The 22,047-nt window shown below is 45.6% G+C and overlaps 3 protein-coding genes and 1 long non-coding RNA gene across 4 annotated transcripts; all 4 read right to left on the reverse strand.

Moving 5' to 3' along the window:
• Positions 1–713: 713 nt before the first annotated feature.
• Positions 714–7,445, reverse strand: LOC129584038 (uncharacterized). The gene is made up of 13 exons (XM_055476128.1): positions 7,064–7,445; positions 6,751–6,935; positions 6,180–6,453; positions 6,074–6,124; positions 5,803–5,931; positions 5,598–5,711; positions 5,030–5,350; positions 4,881–4,962; positions 2,057–4,785; positions 1,904–1,984; positions 1,695–1,836; positions 1,137–1,499; positions 714–995 (listed from the first exon to the last, which is right to left on the reverse strand). The coding sequence occupies exons 1-13, from the start codon at positions 7,386–7,388 to the stop codon at positions 788–790; spliced, it is 5,004 nt and encodes a 1,667-aa protein (XP_055332103.1). The 5' UTR covers positions 7,389–7,445; the 3' UTR covers positions 714–787.
• Positions 7,443–8,437, reverse strand: LOC129584039 (uncharacterized). The gene is made up of 4 exons (XR_008689841.1): positions 8,285–8,437; positions 8,027–8,138; positions 7,772–7,922; positions 7,443–7,532 (listed from the first exon to the last, which is right to left on the reverse strand). It is a non-coding gene; the product is annotated as an uncharacterized LOC129584039 (long non-coding RNA).
• A 1,844-nt stretch (positions 8,438–10,281) lies between these two features.
• LOC129583976 (uncharacterized) lies at positions 10,282–19,501 on the reverse strand. The gene is made up of 13 exons (XM_055476047.1): positions 19,482–19,501; positions 18,716–19,417; positions 18,397–18,630; positions 18,114–18,236; positions 17,179–17,841; positions 12,458–17,119; positions 12,271–12,393; positions 11,942–12,161; positions 11,840–11,874; positions 11,399–11,651; positions 11,075–11,257; positions 10,660–10,995; positions 10,282–10,599 (listed from the first exon to the last, which is right to left on the reverse strand). Exons 2-13 carry the CDS (start codon positions 19,353–19,355, stop codon positions 10,380–10,382), a joined length of 7,692 nt encoding a protein of 2,563 aa, XP_055332022.1. The 5' UTR covers positions 19,356–19,417; positions 19,482–19,501; the 3' UTR covers positions 10,282–10,379.
• LOC129584099 (uncharacterized) lies at positions 19,438–21,878 on the reverse strand. Its single transcript, XM_055476203.1, has 10 exons — positions 21,731–21,878; positions 21,532–21,653; positions 21,185–21,384; positions 20,990–21,093; positions 20,710–20,745; positions 20,511–20,645; positions 20,247–20,420; positions 19,894–20,016; positions 19,728–19,823; positions 19,438–19,601 (listed from the first exon to the last, which is right to left on the reverse strand). Exons 1-10 carry the CDS (start codon positions 21,876–21,878, stop codon positions 19,438–19,440), a joined length of 1,302 nt encoding a protein of 433 aa, XP_055332178.1.
• Positions 21,879–22,047: the final 169 nt, after the last annotated feature.

Below are 22,047 nucleotides of genomic sequence, written 5' to 3' on the forward strand. Positions count from 1 at the left end.
GCGTCCGGTTAACTACAGGAATTTCCATTCGTACAAGTTAGCGGTTGTCTCATGTGTTATTGTCTGGATTTTTGTTAGCGCTTTTTGGCTGTACATACTCATTACGGACCAAATTAATTACCGTGAATCGGCAACGAAATGTTACGCAAATGTGGAAGCGCAGTTCACCGGAGTAGCTCTTTGTCAGATATTTACCGGATTTATTCCGGTTGTCTTTATTGCAGTGGCCAACGTTGTGTTATGGATAAAGCGACGCAGAAGGAACATTATACGCATCTCGACATTTACTTCACAATCACCAAAGACCATTAACGAGGAAACCATTCGAGAGCAGCGAGAGAGGGAGCGATGCAACTTGGTATATTCAAAAGACTTTATGCTGTTAATTGGCTTGACCTTTAGCGTTTCTGCCTGTTGGACGCCAAACATAATTTACATAGCTCTCGAAACTTTCACAGACTTGAAGATACCGCTTGTGTATATTCATATCAGCTCGATTCTCTTCTCGGTTCAGGCAATAATCGATCCACTTGTCATTGTATACACGTTTCCCGAACTCCGTAAAAAATTTGCGAAATTGTTCTATACGGTGTGAATATGCTAACTGAGAGCAACTGAACAATAATTTGCGTAGACGTCGTGCGTACGTAATTTAATATTATTAAATTAGTCGTTGAACGAACTTGTTTACATAACCATCAACGTTTGGAATAGTACAAAAACCAACAAGACAACCCATGTTCCCAACAAATTTTAGTAAAAACAACACGTTACTTTACTGCTTTGTTTAACTGCATTTCAACACAACGGTGACGATGGTCTCAAAGGATTCTTTACAAACATCATCCTTAACAAGCAGTGGGATACGATAAGCATGTCCCGAGCGGATGTACCGCTTGTCCTTTGGGGGAATATTTCGCTTAACGGGAACACGAGCGTACAATATTCCCTTGGCTTCATGGATCTTGAATTTAGTCCTGGCGTTGTTATCATCGCTACAAATAAGCTTGGCTGTAAATCTAGTACTCTTAAGAAAGAAATAATTTTCAACAATACTCCAAATAAAACTTGATAAAAGTAAACACGGATCTGATGGAATACCGGTAAAAAACCTTACAGAAAAAATTCTCATTTACCTTGAACCGGCATGAAAAATTTCGAACCGATACGTCCCACTGCCGCCTTCAACGTCGATTTTCACCCCGATTCGTGTTGTATTTCCACCACATGCGACCGCCCTCGAGATGTCCTCTTCTTCTATGTGTAGTTTGTCCGCGCAGTATTTGGCGAGCGTCAGGTTAACTGGTGTTATCATGGTGGAGTTTACTTTGGCAGGCGATGAGTCGTTTTTAGAAGATGACACATTATGGAAGCTCTCCGATGTTTCCACTTCGACTGCCACTTCTACATCGTTGTCTCCTGAGCTTTTTACAAGCACTTCTTGGACAGTTTCTGATACGACTGTTGACTGAGCGTCCGAGATATTTTTGTTGCGACTCCTGCAGTTAAAGCGATGTATCGATCAATACTTAAAGTAAAGTCGAGTAATTAATAACGTCATAGGGTCAAGAGGAACGCCCTAAAATACCGGTATTCGTATGTTGCGACATTCTTGTATGGCAACGAGCGTTACAAATACCGGATATTTATTTGACTCAAAGACGTTTTAAGATTAAAAACCCGACAATACTCACTTTGGCTTGGGCAGAACCTTGGATTTCACGGTATAGTTAAGAGGAGGCAATATGGTGGGAGCGGGAGGCGTTGTCCGGAGGCGTGTCGTAGTATTCCGGTCTCGCGTTCCATGGAACACGGTTTTCCTTCTGCCCATTTTAACTGCAAAAATCTGTGTCAAATGACGGAAATCTGTGATAAATGACGGGCACTCAGATATTGCCAACACCTTTTGCCGAGGTCACGTTGCCAGATAAAGCTGTTGGCTGCAGTTTTCGCTTGTTAGTATTTGGAGACACCGAAACGTTTCCTGCAATACAAACAAGAGTTGTTATTGAGATTTGCTCCACGGTTAAAGTTTCGTGAAAAGCCGTTACACAACCTTTTATTCGCCTGTAACCTGTCTGTAAAACTGGCGGTCGAAAAAGTCTCGGGCCAGCGCGGCCATCAGGATTAATTCCAAGGAAGCTGGTGTTCCTCCTGGCTTGATACACACTGTTACCGGTGCTTTGGCCCATTCGAATCGACGAATGTCTATGTAGAAAAGGAGGCACACCGACTGACGAACTATCCACTTTAACCGCCTGTGTTTCCAAGTTGATTTCGTTTCGTGGCAAAAGTTTTCCACTTCCATTGACAAATCGAGTAGAAGCTTTATTGTCCTGGAAAACCGAAGAACTGGGCGCTCCAACTGACAACTGACCTCGATTAACGGATGTGTAAGCCAGACTTGGGAATGGTGCGCTGTGCTCTGTTTGGTCTAGCGCCACAGCAGTATCTGTGTAGTGCAGCCGCTGCGGGTCTGTGACTATTGGTTCCCTGTTTGTTATTCCATTTGTCCTGTTAAACTTTGGCGCGGCTGCAGGATGACCTTCTTGGTCATCTGTAGCTGTTGACAAGCTGTCGTTGTACCGTAATCTTGGAAGCCTGCCATCTGGCATATGTATCGTCGAGTTGGTTAAAGTTTGGACAGCTGTGTTATTAAGGAATCTGTAGTCCATGCCAGGTACGGTCAAGCTAGTTTCATTTACCACTAATCCACCGGTTGAATTAAAAAGAAGCCGACCAGCAGAAAACGTTCGATTGAGAGGCTTTCCCGTTACGGTGTCATCATTGCGGTAAGGATTTGGTTGGACATTCTCGATTCGCTGACGTGTGGTATGAGGTCCTAACACTTCATGATAATCTTCATGATTCATACTAAGATTTCTTTTCTGTAGAGTTTCGATCCCAAAAGAAGGCGCCAGTTCTTCGTCTTCGGTGTCTCTCGTTTCGTTGCCTGATACCGTCGGCGCGGAAATATACTGATAATCTTCGTTAACAACGTCCTCATCAGTATCCGCTGTATTATTTTGGGAAGAAGTATATTCTGTTTGCGGCTGCTCTCCGCCGGCACTTGAGCGATTTAGGAACGGAAAGGTCATGTTTTGCAGAATATTCACTTCTTCATATTCTTCCTGAAGTAGAGTGTCGTTATATTTTACCCGGTTGCGGTTTACAAGATGTCTTTCATTTATGACGACCGCTTCGCTGGGATTCAAGTTTGGCGTCTCTGATCGGAGTGCTACGACAGGGTGCTCATGCTCGGGATAACTTGCATTGTGTCGCATCCTCGCAGTATCAGTTTTCGGAAACTCGGATCGCCGTGCTACGAGGGAATCATCGTTGTTCGTGCCTTCATTACCATAATTAGCCTGCCAAAGACTCAATGTTAGCAGTGGGCTTTGATGGCTGAAGAAATTTGTTCGCGGGAGGGTCACCGTCAGATTTGGCATAATATCAAAGTAGTCCGGCTGAATTAGGCTTTCGTTGTACTTTAATCTGGTTTGGCCTGAAAAGGTTTCGTTGTGCAACAGACGATCCATTTCATTGGAACTCTCCTTATAATCTACACGTGCATCGTAAGTCTGCATTTGCAATGGGTCCTTGTAACTGGAAGGAGTCGGTCGAGGAAAGGTCAACGTATAATTCGGAACCATTTCCAAATACTGTGACTGGATTAGGCTTTCATTGTACTTCATTCTGTCATCTCCCAGAAAGGTGTCGTTATGTCGCACACGATTCATCCCGGTAAAACTTGTGTCATATTGTAGACGCGTGTCGTTAATCCGTGCATCATTTTGTTTTGAATAATTTAAGAGTTTTGAACGCGGAAAGGTCAAGGTTAAATTGGGCAGATTTTCCAAATACTGTGATTGGAGTAAGCTTTCGTCGTACTTCATTCTGTTACCTCCTAACAAGGTTTCGTTGTGTTGCACACGATTCATCCCAGAAAAACTTGCGTTGTATCGTAGACGCGTGTCATTTGTCTGCATAGCATCCAATCTTGCATAACGCGAGAGATCCGGCCGCGAAAGGATTAATGTTAAATTGGGCAGATTATCCAGATACTGGGTTTCTGCTAAGGTTTCGTTGTATTTCATTCTGCTATCACCGGAAAAGTTTTCGTTGTGCAGTATACGGCTCATCCCAGTGGAGGTATTGCTGTACCTTACGCCTCTGTCATAAGTAACCGGCAAATCCTGTACGTTTCTCTCGGGCAGTTCATCTTCGGCTAGCGTTTGGTTGTGTCGCAATCGGGGCATTTCGTCAAAAACAGTAATGTCCTCAAGCAAGTTGTCCGTGTGAAACAATCTTTGCTGGGCAGTCGCCGTGGGTGTGCTATTAGCCATTAACTCCGCGTCCTCGGGATCGTCATACTCGCTATGGTCGTGCACTGCTAGCTTTAGATCTTGGCAGTCCGATGTTTTGTTGTGATTACGAGGCGAATAAGAAGTGGCGTTCTTGCGATGTCCGTTACGGATCAGATGGTGCTGTGGTGGTAGCCATGTCTTGGTCTCGTTCTTATGCTGACTGTGAGGATCAGGTTGTGGCGGGACTTGAGAATGTGACTGCAGAGGAGGAGAGACCCCTTTCTGAACGGTTTGTGCATTTGAGAGGGCGTTTATGCGGTCTGCAAAAAAGGTTTCTGGGGATGACAATGTGTTGGTAAGATCCATGGGATCGGCAAAATCGTCTTCGTAGTCGTAGGTGTACTCGGCATGATTTGGCTGAATGGGCGCTTGAGGAGCAGCTCCATGAGGTGGGCGGTGCTCATCGGTTCTTCTGAAGCTAACCAAGATCACTACTGACCTTATGTTACGACGCACGTTTATAGCCAGCAAGCCGAAAACGGAAAAGTTTGCTGTTAAGCGCAGATATCATACCTCAGGTGCGGAGAAAGCTGATTGTAGTTGGTTATTCGCGATGAATTACCAACCAACTGGTAACCGGCATTCACACCTTGTTCTACGGAGAAAGATACGCGGCCAATAAATAAGTTCCTCACAAAAATAATGTTTGCAGAAATGGGTACCTGACATTTGGTAGCCCTTGTGGGTAAATTCGCTGGGGACTCCTGCTGTTGTCGGCTGCGGATTCGAACCTGCTGTCATCTCGTTTCGATGTGGCCGGAATTTTTTGTTGTCGAAATAGTCGATATCCCTCAGCTCGTCAGGTACCGGAGTCGACAAATGTTTTCTTACAACACGAAATTCGTCTTCTGTACCAGCATCAACTGGATGTATTTCAGTAGGAGTAAATTCAAACGGGTCGCGTGAGTAACTCTGAAGGATTCCCGTAGAAATATTGGCAGCACGCAAGCTGTCCTTTGTCATTACCATGTCCAGATGAAGTTCTACAAACGCAATGAATCATTATTTTATCGTATTTTGTTAACAAGAAAACCGGCTTGACATATAGATACATATGTAGGTACAGCCTAGTGAAGACGTTACGATACTCATACGATGCTAGCCGCTGAACAACATGTACTGCAAATACAACATTATTCATTAAGCACTGTAGCAACTGGAAATCCAGGTGTTTTTTTAAATTATGTTTCGTAATACCATGCCACACCACGCAACTATATAAGTACATACTACGTGACTGAGATTGCATAGTCGTTGGCAGCTGGGCAGTCATGAGTTGCATTTCAAACGGGGTTCCAGGAAAATTTGTTGTAAACGGTTGCTCCCACGTGGCGGCTGATGGCGCTGAAATAAAACAGGCAGTAATCGCTTGCATCTTTTAACTGCTTTAAGTTCTTTGTGAGGAGATTGACCGGAAGATTTAAAAAATACGTACTGCTCCTGGCAACAGCGGAGAATTCGAAAGCTCTTGGCGACCCGGCGTAGAATGATCGTGGTTCCCGGAGAAACGGAGTGCCACCCATCAAATCTGATGTGTTGAGACTGGTCATGATAGCGCGGGAAGCTAAAAGCAAGTATTAATAACGATAAAAATCAGTTCACGTATGCAAAAGTTTTGTATTGGGCAAAATAAACCGATTGAAAGGAGTTAGTTCCGATCTGTACAATATATCTGTAATACAGTTGTGAGTCAAATCAGAACTCACCTCCGTAATCCCGGAGGGTCTCAATAGGATAAAACAGCTGATCCACTTCAACTGTAAAAACATTTTTTAACTCTGGGTTTCGGAAGAATAAAACATCCCGTGTGACCTTTGCGTTCGCCGCTTTTGGCATGTAGTGTTTTCGCCAGGAAAATCGATCCGTCGTTCGTGTTAAGAACGGTGAGGTGTTTTATGCCTGTTGTGACCGGCATTGCCGCTAAGGTTTCTAACGTGGTACTTCGGGAATCCGTGTGGATGTATCGCCCACGCGATACGTCATAAAAACCCGGCATCTCCGATGTTAGACAATGGAGAGTGCTTACATATCCGCTAGGTCTGTCCAGCAGCAAGATGGATGCTGACAAGGAGGTCAATCGATTCACCTACAAGATTCCGTTAATATAAAGTCGCAAAACCTTATCATACAGTTATACTCAAAATTGTTCCGTTGTGCAGCAGATCGCTAAATAGTCTAAACAGACTGCTGATAGTCAAAGTACAGTAGAAGGTATTAATTTTTTTAATCAATCAAAGTACAGTAGAAGTAAGTGTACATTAGCCTAAGCGGTTCGCACTGAATGAAATGGAGCAATTATAATGTTATTCACTGTTCAATGGCGTGTATGTGAAACAGAGACGACAGAAATAAGTTATTAAAAAAGCTACGCCTTAGCCCTTACATGTTCTGTTCCACTGAGGTATTTCATGGATTGCCCTTCAAGGAATCCAGTGACAGGGTTCCACTGGATTGCAGCAAGATCACGTGTGCCGGCATCTCCTGAGTGATCTGTCCCAGCGCAATCATTGCTGGCAATCAACAGGAAGTACTGACGTAATGTACGGAATAATTTCATGGAGTTGACATCTGTGAATCACACCCAAGGGTCAAAGCTGTTTTGTCAATTTCTCTTCAGGTTGTGCACCACAGCTTAATTTCTGTTCGAAATGGTATCATCCTGTAGAGAGCATATGGGCGTGTCTATGTTGACATACCACAAAGTTTGATTGGTAGCTTCACTGTCTGCAGTTTTTCAATTCGACAACGGCTGGCGCCGACTGGCAGTTCCATCCGAAACAGAACCAGGTGACTGACCCTTGCATCGACCACATCCTGCACAGCATGGACAATGTAGATGTGCGTTCCGGACGGCCAGCCGGCAACTGACGTGGAAATCCCGAAATCCAAACTGTCACAGTGCGTCAGGCTGTCGTCCTGGTTAACTATTGTTGCTGATGGAATATTACAGCCCAGGCCCGGAACAGTACAGACCAAACTACTGGATGTCAGAATGACCACACGGTTGCGATTGCGGACCATGCGAATGGTTGACGCGCCCACTGCGTTAACGGTACCAATTTGCGTTAAGTGCAGCGTGGGACTAACTGCGCTGGCGGAAAGCAGGACTGCTGGTTGGTCCTGCACGACGGCAATTATCAAGTCTGACACGTTCCGACTGGTAACCTAAAAAGAAACAAATGCATACTTTAAATTTTTTACAGATTAAATTCTGTAATTCTTCAACAAATCTGTCGTACTCCAAAAATTTGGCAATATGAAGATATTGGCAAATTTTTGGATTACGATGGTGAATTCTTATGGTAAATTAAGCGAAGACAGCATTAAATCAAATTCTATTGCAATCCACACGTTATTAATTTTATGCACATAAAACCAAAAAAAGTAATGCTGATTATCGGTACCTGGAAATCGGTTATCCGACCATTGATTGTGCTAACATCCCAAACTATGCCGTCTTTGTGATTATGAGCAGGTACAGAAGGCGTTAGGTGAAGTGAACGGCATACTATTCGGCTTTGCGGTGCTTCTTGCGATATCGCCGTACAAGCGAATCTACGAGACATGACGGATAGCGGTTTTCTACAGCTACTAATTTCAAACAATTAGTAACAGCAACTGGGAATGATACGTATTCAGAAACCACATTCGTAACTTACATCCCGTGCTGGCCCCGCAAAAGAACCGATGCGGTGGCGTTAGCTGAAACCGGAGATGAATCCAAAATCTTTATTTGCAGGCCTTGAGGTAAGCAAGATTTTGCTGAAACTCCTAACAAACCGATATCTTCGTCAAATTCAGAAATCCATAATATAAAAATAAGCCCCAGCACTTTTAGAAGTAAAACAAAAAAACAATTCGTCTAAGCCCAGGTAAAAAGAAAATATCCGGTATGCAGTTCCCGATGTTAGTCTTACCGCAAAAGAGCGAAATATCGTGAGAAAGCACGTATATAGATATGACAACAATTACTATGATACGGCTTTTAAAAAAATACATTTTAAATAACGTGAAATCTACTTAGATCCATAAAGAAAAGTAACAAGATCACGAAATCTGACAATGACACCGAATTCAATATACAGTAACCTGAATCCTGAAACTTAACCGAATTCAACAAACAGTAACAGGCTTCAAGAAAGTAGCTAGTACGCATTGCAGACAGCTGGTCATTGACTTGAGCAGTTATTGTATGTTCCTGTTTACCAACACTCTTCGTGCCTGCCGCCGAAAGCAGCTATCTGGTCGCGTTTGTTTTCATTGCGCACGATTGAGAAATCCATGTCCTACATCCATATGGAAGCGGAATTCATGTTGTAATGTCTCTGCTTCCGATGGTTACCGCCTCGTCACCAGGCAGGCACTGGCTTCCGCAAATTATGCAAGCGACACCACTATATTGCCATACAGAACGTCCGAAGAACGGAAAAGCGTAGTACGACGGACTTCAGACATCCAGGAAAGTGTCACAATAGCGCCGTTAATGGACATCGTTATTTATTCTGACCTCCCTAAGTTAAAGGAGGTCATCAGTACGATGGTATCTGACAGGATTAATTTTTATTATGTAATTTTGCTGTTATACCGGCAGCAATTCTGCACATCATGACGCTTAACATAACAAGAGGCGAAGATACGTAGGACATTGACAGCATTTCCTGTGAGCAGCTGTCGATTTGTACGGGTGCATAAACTGCATTTCAACACGAGCTGACAGGAGAGACAGTTCCGTCAAATCTGCGTATAAGCTATATATCATAGAAAACAAGATAAAAAATTAATTATGTTCCTAACTGAAAATTTGATTACAAATTTGATTTGGTTTGAAAATCCCCATCGAAGGTTTACTTTTTCCCGTTCACAAAATGCAAAGGAACAAAACTGCATCACTGCAAAGGAACAAAATGCAAGGGAACAAAATTAAGTTGCAAAAGTGCATTGCGGAATTGATAATCACCTCTACCAGATTGAGATTAAATTTTGGTACAGAGTACTACAGACAGTTTAGTTCATTGTTAACAAAATCAAATAAATTATATTTTGATATTTATGGCTGCTCCGTTTGTGATTCACGCAAACAGGATCTGGCTCGAGACTGATCGTGCTGAGTATGGTTCCGTCGATGCAAACGTTTTTCTTAAAAAATAAATACAAGTCCCAGTGTGTCTGCTTCCCTTTCGCACCAAAACCATACCAGTTTTGCCTTGGGCTTACAATTAGGTGAAGTTAAATTTTTACTTTTTGGCTGTTGCTGTTACACCATTCTTGTGAGTTGTGGGTTACTCGTAGAAATGCGATACTGCAGAATATACTCGTATGTACAGATACAGATTACAATCTGTACTACTACAGAGTACACAATACAGATGCTTATTTCTAACACTAACACTTCCCGAAAGGTGCATTGCGCTTAAATGTATCTTAAGTTCGACAACAGGTAGTTCAAAGCGCAACTTCAGAATTTTCAAAAAGACAACACGATAAATCCGAGCGAAGCATGCGGGATATCGTACAACAAAACAAACGAATAAAAGTTCACTTTGGGTTTTGGTTTCAGAATTAGTGCTCGTACAATTGAGTTATAACAAACTGCATGCGAGCACGTTGTTTCCTGCTTAGTTGCATCAATTCTGCTGATTAAATTACATCGTGCGCAACGAATTTTTTTTGTGCAACTATCTACCATAGCATAAATTACTACTTGTATAATACTACATTATGCACCAACGCTCAAGCTGACGCGACGTCGTATGCTTCAGTTTTCACTCAACCAAGTCCGGGGTAAGGATTTTAATCAAACAGAACAAACGAATACAGACTGACAGGAGAACTCAGGAGAACTCAGAAAATTAAATGATAAATATAAACAAACAGTTGTGCTTTGCGTTTTGTGGAACAATCGTTCAAAGCCAGGTGACAAAACAAAACATCATGAATGCGGAACCGCGAAACACAAAGCGCTTCAGCATATAACGACAAAAAAATACTTAACATGGCGGTGAGACAACTTGGCTAACCGAAGCGTCGTGATCGGCGACACATGTAGCTTATGGATAAAAATGTCTCGACGGAATCTTCGCACACATCATCCACCACCCGCACTGGGACGTGATACTCGTGATCGGGTCGCAGGTAGTTCGGATCGTTGGCTCCAACGTCGGGCCTTACGGAAACCTTTGGATAAAGGTCACCTCCGGTTTCTTCAAATCGAAAGCGTCGGCCGTCATGAACCCTGTAAAATGTCCGGTATATATATAATTCAAGCTTAGATCTCGTATCTGGCTGACATTACCCTCTGAAGTCCTTGATTATCGAAAAGCTAAACGCGCCACTTCCACCGGTAACGACTACTTTGATTGGCACATCCGTGGAGTTGCGGTAGCAGTAAACGTGTCTGACGTATTCGCTATTTTCTATCCGGAGCCGATTCCGACACGCTTCGGCCATCGGTGCATTGTTCGACTGTACCAATTTAACCTTCACAGAATGCATGGTGGATGTGGAATCATTGCCGAGAAAAGCGTTAACATTCAGCACCACATTGTCCGCTGCATTAACCGAGCGGTTATGAATGGTCACTTCGTGGATCTTCGTGTTGACCGTGGGCAAAGACAGATTGTTTGGATTCCTAAAGCGAATAACGGTTAACCACACTTTCTTTATGAACGGATGCGACAATACAGGCAAAGTGCAGGGCCAAGACTTACGGCACTAGTTCTGGTACAATCATTGTGCTGTACGGTGACAAGGGAAGCTGAGCCCGCTTTCCGCCCTTAATGACCTTGACGACATTCTTCAGTCGGACTTGCACTGTCAGGTTGTTAGACGCTTCGGTCGGTGGTGCCGAAGGCGTTGGCTCTTTCGCTGGTTTTCTGTGTTTACTTCTCGAGCTGCAACATAACATAACGATTATGGTTAAGCGGTTGTTATACAATACTTATAATAATATTACAGTAGTACATTAATCTATAATTATAGTATTTCTGAAGTAATAGGCTTATGTAAATTACACCGACACTGTAGTGTCTCACCTCTGTAGTTCCTTTGTATTCTCCACTTCGTCATCTTCGTAGTACCGTAAGCGATTGGATTTTTCCGGGTAGGCTTCTTGCTGATCAAATGTGCCTGATTGGTCCGTCTGTCCATCCTTTCCAGCTTTTTGTTTAAGCACGGTGACTTTCACTTTGCTATGGGTTTTCTTCGACTTTTCAACCGCGCTAACTTGGAGTGAGTCGCCGTAATCTGCGCCATGGCTTTCCGGTTCCAACTGGTCGTACGTGGTATCTGTACAAGGTCAAGAATCAGCAGGGAATTACTAAGTACGGATCACACAATATACGTAGATGCAGTCACTTGTGTGAATTCCAAGGAAACACACGGTAGCAAAAGTTAGCGAATTTCTCATATTTTCCTAATGAAAGGAAACTGGATAGTTTGGTCATTTAGTTTGTCATTATATAGGATAACTTTACCTGTATCACTTTCAGCCGCAACATCCGCTTCCAGTCTAACAGTGCAATGCAACAGTCGTAAGTTTTAGGAGCATTAATATGACAAAAGCAGAGGCTTCTTACAGTGAATCTTTCTCTTCGTAGTCCCCTTCGACGGGATCGCGTTGAGCCAGGGGCCGTTTGCGAGTGACATGTTCATGCATTTTACGGTGATCGCGCATTGATGGCGCATATCTTGGTGGGAAGACAAACATAGCCTTTTCGTCATATCCCGATTCCACAAGCTCGTCATTCATGGCTTCTCTCGACAGCATATATTTATTTGGATGCTTGTATGGTTTAGCTGCAAAAGCAACATTAGCAATTATTATGTTTTGGAATTGAGAAATTCACTTGTACAATAACCAATAATTCATAATTATATTGCGCTTTTATAATGGGCGAAAGGTCACCTTGTTGCGCTCGGATTTTCTGCGCTACATCTTCGTCTGTGATCTTTGAAATGTTCATTTTGCCGATAAAAAGAGGCGCAGTGGGACTGGGCAAAATTTCCGTAGGGCGGATCGGGTGCAGCTCTGCAGATATTACAAAATTTTAGAAGAAAAGAATACCGAATTATGACATCAACGGATAATTCACCTGTAAAGAACGTTTGGTTTGTCGGAGAGAATTTCTGGGGGCTCAGTAAAAAGGTGTCAGCCGTCGTGCCTGGAGGAGCATCATGCCGCTGCGCCTCCATATAACTGGTGTTAGGGAACACAGCTTTTGGTGCTCCCTGTGTGACCGGCATGGCGGGTTCCTTGTGATATTCCTCCAAACTGATATTATGTCGGAGTCGGTTCATGCCGTGAGCTCCATCAAAATCGCCGGAATGGCCAAACTTCCGCTGAGCTCTCGGTAGTACCATACTAACGTTTTGCGTGGGAATAACTGGAACTATTTGGTCGCTACCAGGATGAACTGGATGTAGTGGAACCGGCACAAATGCCGACACCGTCGACGTAATGTTTCTCAAGGGCGGAATAAAATCGGGGTGCCGTGGTGACGCAACGGTAGCATTGGTCCAGAAAGGAGTCGAAGGGATGTGCGGTAAGGCAGCACTCAGAGTCGGAAGTGGATATCGTTGTGGCTGACTTAGTGAGATATTCTGCACATGCGGAGATCGAGCTTCTTCGTGTTCCATTGGCTGGCCAGAGTGTTCACTGTACTTCATACGGTCAGCGGTAAGCTGCGGTTGCGGTAAACCTGGTCCCTCGAATTTCGATTGCTCGGTGAAATACGTGCGCTCCGATTCGTTGTGAAGTTCGGGATAAATGCTAGCAGGAATATAAGGTAATACCGGGCGTTGCAATGTAACGTTGACGGTCGGCAGGATTTCCGGTACCGGCAGGCTTTCAAAATGGCGCAATCTCTCCGGAACATCGTATTGAGATCTCAAACCATCAAACACGATAGGTGCATCGTGATACGTAATGCGCGGGATGGTAGGAACTGGCTGGTAGGCTTCGATGGGTTTCTGTTGTACCGGGAGGGTTGGAATAGGTCGCAGGGCTTCTGTCGGATGGTCATCGCGACTGTAGACCAGTCGGCTGGCCGAAGGAACCACTTGTGCGTACGTGGGTTTTGGCGATTCCAAAACCGGTGGAAGGGACGCGTTCTGGTAATACGCGCCCGGATAATACGGTAACCAAGAAAATTCAGGCAACATGTTGTCTGTCCAGGAAGTCACATTTATGCCAAGACGGTCACGATCCGGAACGTAGCCTAACGCGCTTTGGTTAGGAGGAATACCCTGATAGGGTGGTAGTTGTTCAGAGTAGTTGTCGGGTTTGAAACCTTCCTGAAACTTCAGACGATCTTGCTCGCTGATGCTTTCATTATGCTGCAGGCGCTCAATGACGTTTGGATGGTCGCGCAGACGCTGCGGCAACGGTGTCGTCCTCGGCATGCGGTGGACTTCGATGGGATAGTCGGCGCTGTCGGTGTAATCAGTTTCGTGCAGGTCTCGGTGTTTGGTTACATTTCGCATTGGCGCGGGTGTCGCTTGGGCGGAAATGCCGGCAATCGGACTTACCGTTGCATTCTGTGCATAGAATGGGGTGACCCCAGTATCCATGTCGATATCCGGTATTTGCGGAGAGAGGTCGTCTGGTAACGTCCAGGTACTCGGTTGCCAGGCCTGACGATACGCGTCAGTTTCAATTGGATACAACCCGACAGACGGGAGGTAATCAGTGGCAAATCCCGTTCTAATATTCTGCGGTTGCGCAACGTACGGTAACTCCGGGACGCGCATGTCGTCGTTGTATCGCATTCTCTCGGGTGGGCCAAAACTGTGGTTATGCCGAATGCCGTCAGATAGCGCAAAAGGTTGGAAACGAAGTCTGTCCGCGGGATACTGTGATGGAATGCCGTGATGCACTCCCGGACGTAAGACTGGGATGAAAGCAGGAAAATGGGGTTGAAACTCTTGGTGGTCGCTTTCTGGGGCCAATATGTAATCATGCTTTAACCGATTGTCTCGTGGCTGTTCAGGCAACGTGAAATGGTTTATTTGGGAGAGGTGATGGTAAGCCAGGCGATCATCCAGTGGGTGAACGTCCGCGCCAACTTGTAACTGGGGTATTTCCGGCAGACCAACTTGAATGCCGGGAAGCCGTGAGAGAGACGCGTTGACTGCAATATAGGCGAAATCGTGCTCATCATGCTGAACTCTATCGGAACTTAGCGTCTGGTTGTGCCGCAACCGGGCCACGCCATCATCAACGTATTGTACTAAACGGACACCCGGCTGAAAAGTGGGATACTGGTCTGATCTGCCGTCTTCTATCGTCTCAAGATCAGTGCGTTTTAGCTGGTCTGGTGCGTCTGTAAAGAGTCTTGCCGCAGCTGTTGATTGAACGGCCGGCAACAGCGCAGGGACCGGGCTATGCCCTTCTTGAACCTCCAAGGTCTGATCATATGTCAGTCGCTCTGCAACACCAAACGTCTCATTGTGGCCTAAGCGACTGCTGACTCCAACACTATCATTATGGCGTACTCTGCTGCGGATCTCTACGGGAACATAGCGCATGGGTGGCGGCTGATTTAGAGAAAGTAATGGAGCGGTTTCTGGAACATGGAGGTCGTCCATGTTGGACAGTCTTTGGACGCTGGAATTCTTGTATGTAGAGTTCATTCCACCAGGACTTGCCGGCGTAACAAATGCAACAGCGGAGATCGGTATGGCAGCTTCGTGGGATGAAAGGTCATCCGTGTGGGATAGCCGATCCTGTCCGGTAGTGTTGTGGAATCGCAGTCGATCGCTGTAAACGGCGGAAACCGGTACTGGTACGGCAGCTTCGTGTGCAGAACGGTCACCTATATGAGACAGTCGAGCTTGTCCAGTAGTGTCGTGAAATCGCAGCCGATCGTCGTAAACAGCGGAGGTTGGTGCGGCAGCTTCGTGAGCCGAAAGGTCATCCGTGTGGAAAAGCCGATCCTCTCCAGCAGTGTCGTGGAATCGCAGTCGATCGCTGTAAACAGCAGAGACCGGTACTGGTAGGGCAGCTTCGTGTGCGGAGAGGTCATCTGTATGAGACAGCCGATCTTGTCCGGCAGTGTCGTGGAATCGCAGGCGATCACTGTAGGCAATACTGCCATTCACGGCAGGTATGTATATTACGCTTGCTAGAGGAAGCGACGGCGCTGATGGAACGACCATAACAGGAGGCTGCGGTACAAAAGCTGGGCGAAATACTTTCGCAATTTCCGGAATTCCACTCTGTTCAGGATGATCTGCAAATCCCAAAGTTATATTGTGCCGTAAACGGGCAGCGGTTCCGTTGTGGCGTGGTTCTTGGGTTGCTGCAAGACCATACGGTGGAGCAAACTGAACGCGGTGGGTTGTGAAAGGAGCAGCAGCTTCGTGCGCATTCAAATCGTCCATGTGTGAAAGTCTGTCTTGATCGCCGGTGTGGTCCGTTGTTAGTCGGCTCCTGTTAGACGCCGGCGCGAACGGTGAGGGTTCAAGCAGAGTGGAAGTAGTGGCTATTGCTGTTCTCTGTGGTTCGATTGCTGGACCAGAAGCTTCCGAATCTTCCAGAACTTGATCATACACCATTCGGCTGGAAATGCCCAGTGTCTCGTTATGTTTTATACGGTTATCTGTGAGTACGGTGTCGTCATAACGCATTGGCGCGGCGCGGAATACCGGGATCGCAGCGGTAGCAGTTATACTTTGGCTTGTGTTTATCATGGGTGCGGCGACTTCATGGACGTCATCGGTGTGTAGTTCTGCGGAACTCAAACGGTGGCTATAAACTGCACTTCGATTAGTAAAAGGTTGATACGTCATATCTATCAAGGCAACAGGTGCGGTCACAGCAGCGCCAGTCATTGGTTGACCAATATAGGCTCCAGGAGCTTCAGGTGCATCCAGACTTTCGTCGTATGTGGTACGGTTCAGGACGCCTAAGGTTTCATCATGTTGCAGTCGATGAATTGTTTCCGCAGTCGCATCGATGCGTAAGGACAGTTGCTGTATCGGCGCGTACACAGGTGTGAACTGTTGTGAAGCAATGGGCGCCGGTACTTCGTGAGCCGAGAGGTCATCCATATGCGACATCCTTTGCGGCTCGTCCAACGCGCCGATCCTCATCCGGCTATCATTGGTACGTGGTTTGTACACCAGAGGAGGCAGTGTTGGCGGCAGACTGGCATACGGTAGCGTGCGATTGAAAATGGGCTTATATGCTTTTGTGGTACCACCATACCGGTTTTCGTCTACAAATACCATAGTATCGTTGTGTCGCATCCTGGCTTTGCCATCGTCCACAGCGCTGTACATTGGTGCTTCCGATGAAAACGGGTATTCAGACAACATGTCGGTATAATGTGGGCCCATGGTAATGCCGGTTCTGTTGTGGTATTTTATACGGTCGGATAATCCCAGCGTGTCCTCAAATCGCAACCTGAGAACCTCATCAATTTCGCCATATTCAGTCAAATCCAAGACTTCTGGGTCTTGTGCTAATCTGGGGTTCACCGAGTACGTCTGGTTGGTGTACTTCATTCTGTCGGAAACCGCCTCAGTGTCATCGTGTCTCATTCTGGATACTGCAGTTTCGTTAACAGGGACCACTTGGTTGAATGATGCAGGAGCGGCTGGCTGGGAAAGTAGCGAGGTGTTCAGCTGGAACGGTAGTTCGTGAACAGTCTTGACGTCATCGAAGCGGATTCGCTCTGGTGCACTAGAAGGGTCACTGTAGCGGATACGATCGGTGAGGCTCATGTTGTGGCGAAGGCGTGATTCCCGGTAATCTACAGCATCGCAATAAATCAGACTGAGGAAAATAAAAAACAATTTGTGGGTTCAATACTTTTCATGTGTTTACGGCGGGAAAGACCGGGCTTAGCCATTCCCGCTACGTTGTGAGGGACTCTTCCTTCTTCGTAATCGTAAATGTAGTCCTCATCGTGTTCCGTCATCTCCTGCGCGGAAGGCAAGACCACAGTGATGTTCGGTGATCGTGTTGGCGGCTTATACATCAGCGTAGCATTTCGATCAAACACAGGAGCAACGGTGAACACTTCTTCATCAAACAGTCCGCTGTCGTTCAGTCGCTGTAAATCCGTAGCATTTGCGTACAGGCGGTACGGTTTTGTGGTCAGATGCGCGACAGGACGGGTAAAGGTTTCATTACGCCGCGACAGGTCATCGGCCCACCGTGAATCATCAAAGCGTAATCGCTCGGGGTTAGGCTCCAGGTAAGGCGCAGCGGTTCTATGGTATTTAGCAGTGTAGTTGAATAGATAAGTCCCAACCGAAATCCGTGGAGGACGCGTAATTCCGACCGGCTTCGAAGTGTAATTTCTTCGCAATTGTACCGGTGGGTAAGCAGTGCTCAACTGTAGCTCAAGGTACGATGTGTCGTTACCAAAACTGATTCCGTCTTGCGCATAATTATTTTCAATGTGTAAGAGACGATCGTTTCCAGTTGCCGTATCGTTAATATGCAGTCCGGGTTCCATGGTAGTGCTCTCTATACAACAAAATTAAATCAATTCACTTTTACAGCTAACGGTAAGTACATTATTGTCCGCTTTCGTGGATAACCTTGCAATTTCGGAAATATATAAAAGTAGCGCCAACGTATGATTTGTAAAAAGGCTAGTTAGATGTAGGTACTAGGTAGCGTTTAATTAGGATAACTTTGCGTCGGTTAGATGCATGTAATAAGCCAGTACTTAAAATATTTCATAATCAGTTAAACGAATCAAAAAATGAAATAAAACTGTGTCTACGAAGTTTTACCAATTTTCCCGGGGGTTGACATCTCGAAAAAGTCAAGTACGGTGTACATCGTTGGTACAGCAGTCGGTGGTATACGACTGGGCAATCTCGTAAAATTTCCGTATCGATACCGAGGTTGATTTCCTACAGAAGGTATAAATTTTAGGTACAAATTTTTTGTACTGTGTAAGGCCGTCAAAACTTGATGCATTACTTACATATGTACTTATTACAGAGCACTTATTTAATAAAAAAACGCCAGTTATCAGAATCTGCACTTTATACAGGCTTATTGGTAGCTTACCTAAAGGCAATTTTGCTCTGCTTCGTGCTGAGGCGTTCCGTCTTACTGGAGCAGGAAAAACACCCGGACGATCCACAGTGCGGACGCTATCGTGGAAACTAAGCCGATCACTACCGGATACATTGGTGTGACGCAACTTATCGAGACCAACGAAGTTGTCATCAATGTGCAAGCGACGCGATGGCGTGCGACGTTGAGGCAGAGAGTCCGTGTATCGCATTCTTTTGGTGGGTCCTAAACAAAGCAAAAACGGAATCTGATCAACTGTGTGGCCGGCACCGCAACCTTAAATGCAGAAAAGAATTAGCAATATGCATACCTTTGGTTGTCACGTGCGATTTGGATTTCGTGACCTTTTTACGCAATGCGACAGTAGGAGCGACAGAGGAACTGGGAATCAAATAAACCGGCGCAGGTTCTTCGTAGACTGGTCCTTGCAGTGTGGCATTATGGCGCAGCCGTTGAAATCCCTGTCCGGTGACATTGTGGCGACGTCGGACGGAAGGCTTGGGCACGCCCACATGCTGACTGAAGTCCTCGTCGTCGTAGTGATACTCCACATCCTCAAGGTCCTCGTGAACGGTTGCATTGACAGCTTGGGATGGTATTTGTTCTGCCGCCCCAACATGCCTTCCCAGAGTGTGATTCATGAACATTCGGGGTGGTCGCGGAATGTCTGCGGGCTGGAAATCTTCGTAATGAGCGATATCTTCGGGGACAATCTGGACGACCTCTTCGTAATCCTGACTGAAAGCGTGCTTGAAGGGAGCCGCAATCGATGATTCCGGTCGTTTCAGTTCGAATTTCGATGGCAGCAGGATCAATGACGGTGGTTTGGATGACTTGCGAAGTGGCCGAACTGAGAAAGGCAAATCGGGTTGTGCAGCTTGAGAGTCGTTGGAAAACTGGATCCGATGAGACATAAGCGTCTCGTTGTATCGAATTCGGTTGGAACTCATTGAATCGTTGTAGCGTAAACGGTTTACTCGTTGAGAAACCGACTTAGATTTTATCGGGCGATCTATATACAGGTTGCGGGTATTAGAAAAATAAATGAGAGGAAAAGTACTGGACGGCTGATTTACATGTGAACTGAGTCGCCGGAAGAGGCTCCAGACCTTTTGTTACAGTTGGGACCGGTGTTGCTGATTCGATGGCTTCGCCGAATTTAATACGGCGCATATTAACAGGCCTCATTGGTTTTCCTAAAGCAAAAATTGCCATCAAATTCACAAGAACTAGGGGATGGATTATTACGATGTAAGTGTATGATGCGCATAAATTTTATGTACTTCTATTAAAGAACATTCAGTGTAGAATTGTAGACTCACGTAGAATCGGAGCAGGCGCTTTCTCTGCAGGATATCTCTTTGGTGGGAACACCATTCGTTCTGGTTGCACCTCGGGAAACTCTTGTTTTGTAGGATCTGCAAAGTAACTGTCTTAGTCTTGATTCTATGGGTTTGCGCATCAATGCAGGCGATTAGCAATTGTCACCTGTTGCGTTAACGCGAGAAGGGAGCGCAGGTGTCGGTATAGGTGCGTACGTAGTACGTCGCTCTTGAACGGTGATGTTATACACCGGTATCTGCCGACCGCGTTGCGCTCGAAATCGTGGACCTACAACCATTCTAGTTTTGTACGGATATAACTAAAATTATTACGCAACTGTTGCTGCATAAACCGAAATAACAATAGTTTTTTTTACGCTACACTGCTATTGTTTTGCTCCAAGTACGTTGTACCATTTATCAATTACTGCAAGGTAGCAAGTTACGCGATCGAATGAAATGAATTTGGCCGTCATTTGCAATTCCGCAGCGGTTGGATTAACAGCCAGTAGTACTTACTTTGGTCGAGCTCCTCGTAGTCATCCGGAAGCGCTACATCACGTGATTCCGCCCCGCCTCCCACAAAGATGCCGGGCTCCATGTCGACTTTGACCGTGGACTGGGTGGAGAACTCGGGTGCGGGGTCCTCAGCTAGCCAACGAAGAGAGCCCGTCAGTTTAGAGGTTAACGCACCTGAGAGAGAATTTCTCGTTAGCTCACCTGCATCTTCGTTAGTAGCTTCAAGTGTTCTATTAATGCAAGCTCTCTTAATGCGTTGCCTACCCTGGACTGGCGGCGGCTTCACCTGCAGACGAGGAGAGGTCATAGAAGGCGGTTGTGTTAATACCTTAACTGCTTTTGTCACAAATTCTGGAATGATCTCCTCGTAGTCGGACACATCGATCTGATCGAACCAATCTAAAAGGCAAAGATAACTCTCCATGTTTCAATACATTCAGTTATTGAGAGTGTTTTGCCAGACCTTCCAAATAGCGTTCGTCTAAAGGACTTCTCGGCACTGTAGACAGAAATACAATTAGGTAACATCAGTCATAAGCTAATTATAAATAAAGAAGCTTTTGATTGCGTTTATTACGGTGTAACAACATTATTGTTGACAAGGAAGTAATTCCTTAAATGCGTAATGCATAATACAACGCTCATCTATTATTTGCACTTCTAGAGGTAATCGATAATCGTATAGTAAATCTTTCAAATAGTCGTATTTGATATCTTTCATCACAACCTCACAAAATACTAACCAGTTGTAAAAACTTGAGGAGCGGGGGGCAATAACGGTTGCTGTAAACGATATTCGCCGGTCATCGGTAAGATGAAACCACTCGCTAAGTTTTGAACATTGACTCTGAAAAGAAATGCATATTTATACTTGAAATATCATTCTATGAATTGTGTCGTTGGCTAGGATGAAAAATTTTTCGATCGATTGTATTTACTGGGGAAGGATAGGCTGCAAAAAGTTTTGTAACAGCAACGTGACCGTTTCCGGCGGCGAAGGCGGAGTGGCGACTTCCGGCAGATTAATATCCTGCGATCCGTACGGGAAATTTTCCGGCAAAGGCTTTTCACCAAGCTTCGCACTGCAGTTAGCTTTTCCCGTGTGGTTAAAAATGGACCATGTGCCGTTTGCCGTTAACTAAAATAGCGAACAAGTTACACCTTATTAAGCTGGACATTTTAGGCTACAGTCTGTATAAATCACATGATCGAATAGAGCCGATTTACATAACCCGGCGTATTTCGGCCGAGATTTCGAAAACATGACCCATGATTCACCACATACCGACAGTTTCTCCGGCTGTTCGTTGACTGGCTGACGTAAATATGCCTGGTCAGTTTTCGGTAACATAGGTCTGCCGACTTCGGGGACTTGGTAACCGGGACAAGCCAATCTGTCAACACTCACTGCAAAGCGTCATCGCTGCGTTAGCATGCTGCTCGACATGTACCGATGGATGCAGGTGTAAAGCAGGCCACCGTACCAAAGTTCTGTCGGCCCATTTCCCAAGCCAGCGAGATGTAAACTTGACCGTTGTTGTTGTTGTATACGCCAAGTGTGCCGGACGCCGGACCACGCGCTGGATGCAGTAGCGCCACGACGGTCACACTGGCCTTCCCGTAGATGGACATGGGGTTACTGGCTTCAACAAAACCACCTTTCGATGGCTCGATGGTCAGGCAGTAGATGCGACTGGGCGTGTCGGGCTGGCCGAGCAGCACAAAGGTGGATGCCGATGTCGTCGCGAGGGTGGAACCCTGTGATTGCCAACGAGGTTTGTTTGCGATTGCATATATATAT

Source organism: Paramacrobiotus metropolitanus, unplaced genomic scaffold, assembly GCF_019649055.1.
Source record: "Paramacrobiotus metropolitanus isolate TYO unplaced genomic scaffold, Prichtersi_v1.0 Parri_scaffold0000012, whole genome shotgun sequence".
In the NCBI taxonomy this organism is placed as follows: domain Eukaryota; kingdom Metazoa; phylum Tardigrada; class Eutardigrada; order Parachela; family Macrobiotidae; genus Paramacrobiotus; species Paramacrobiotus metropolitanus.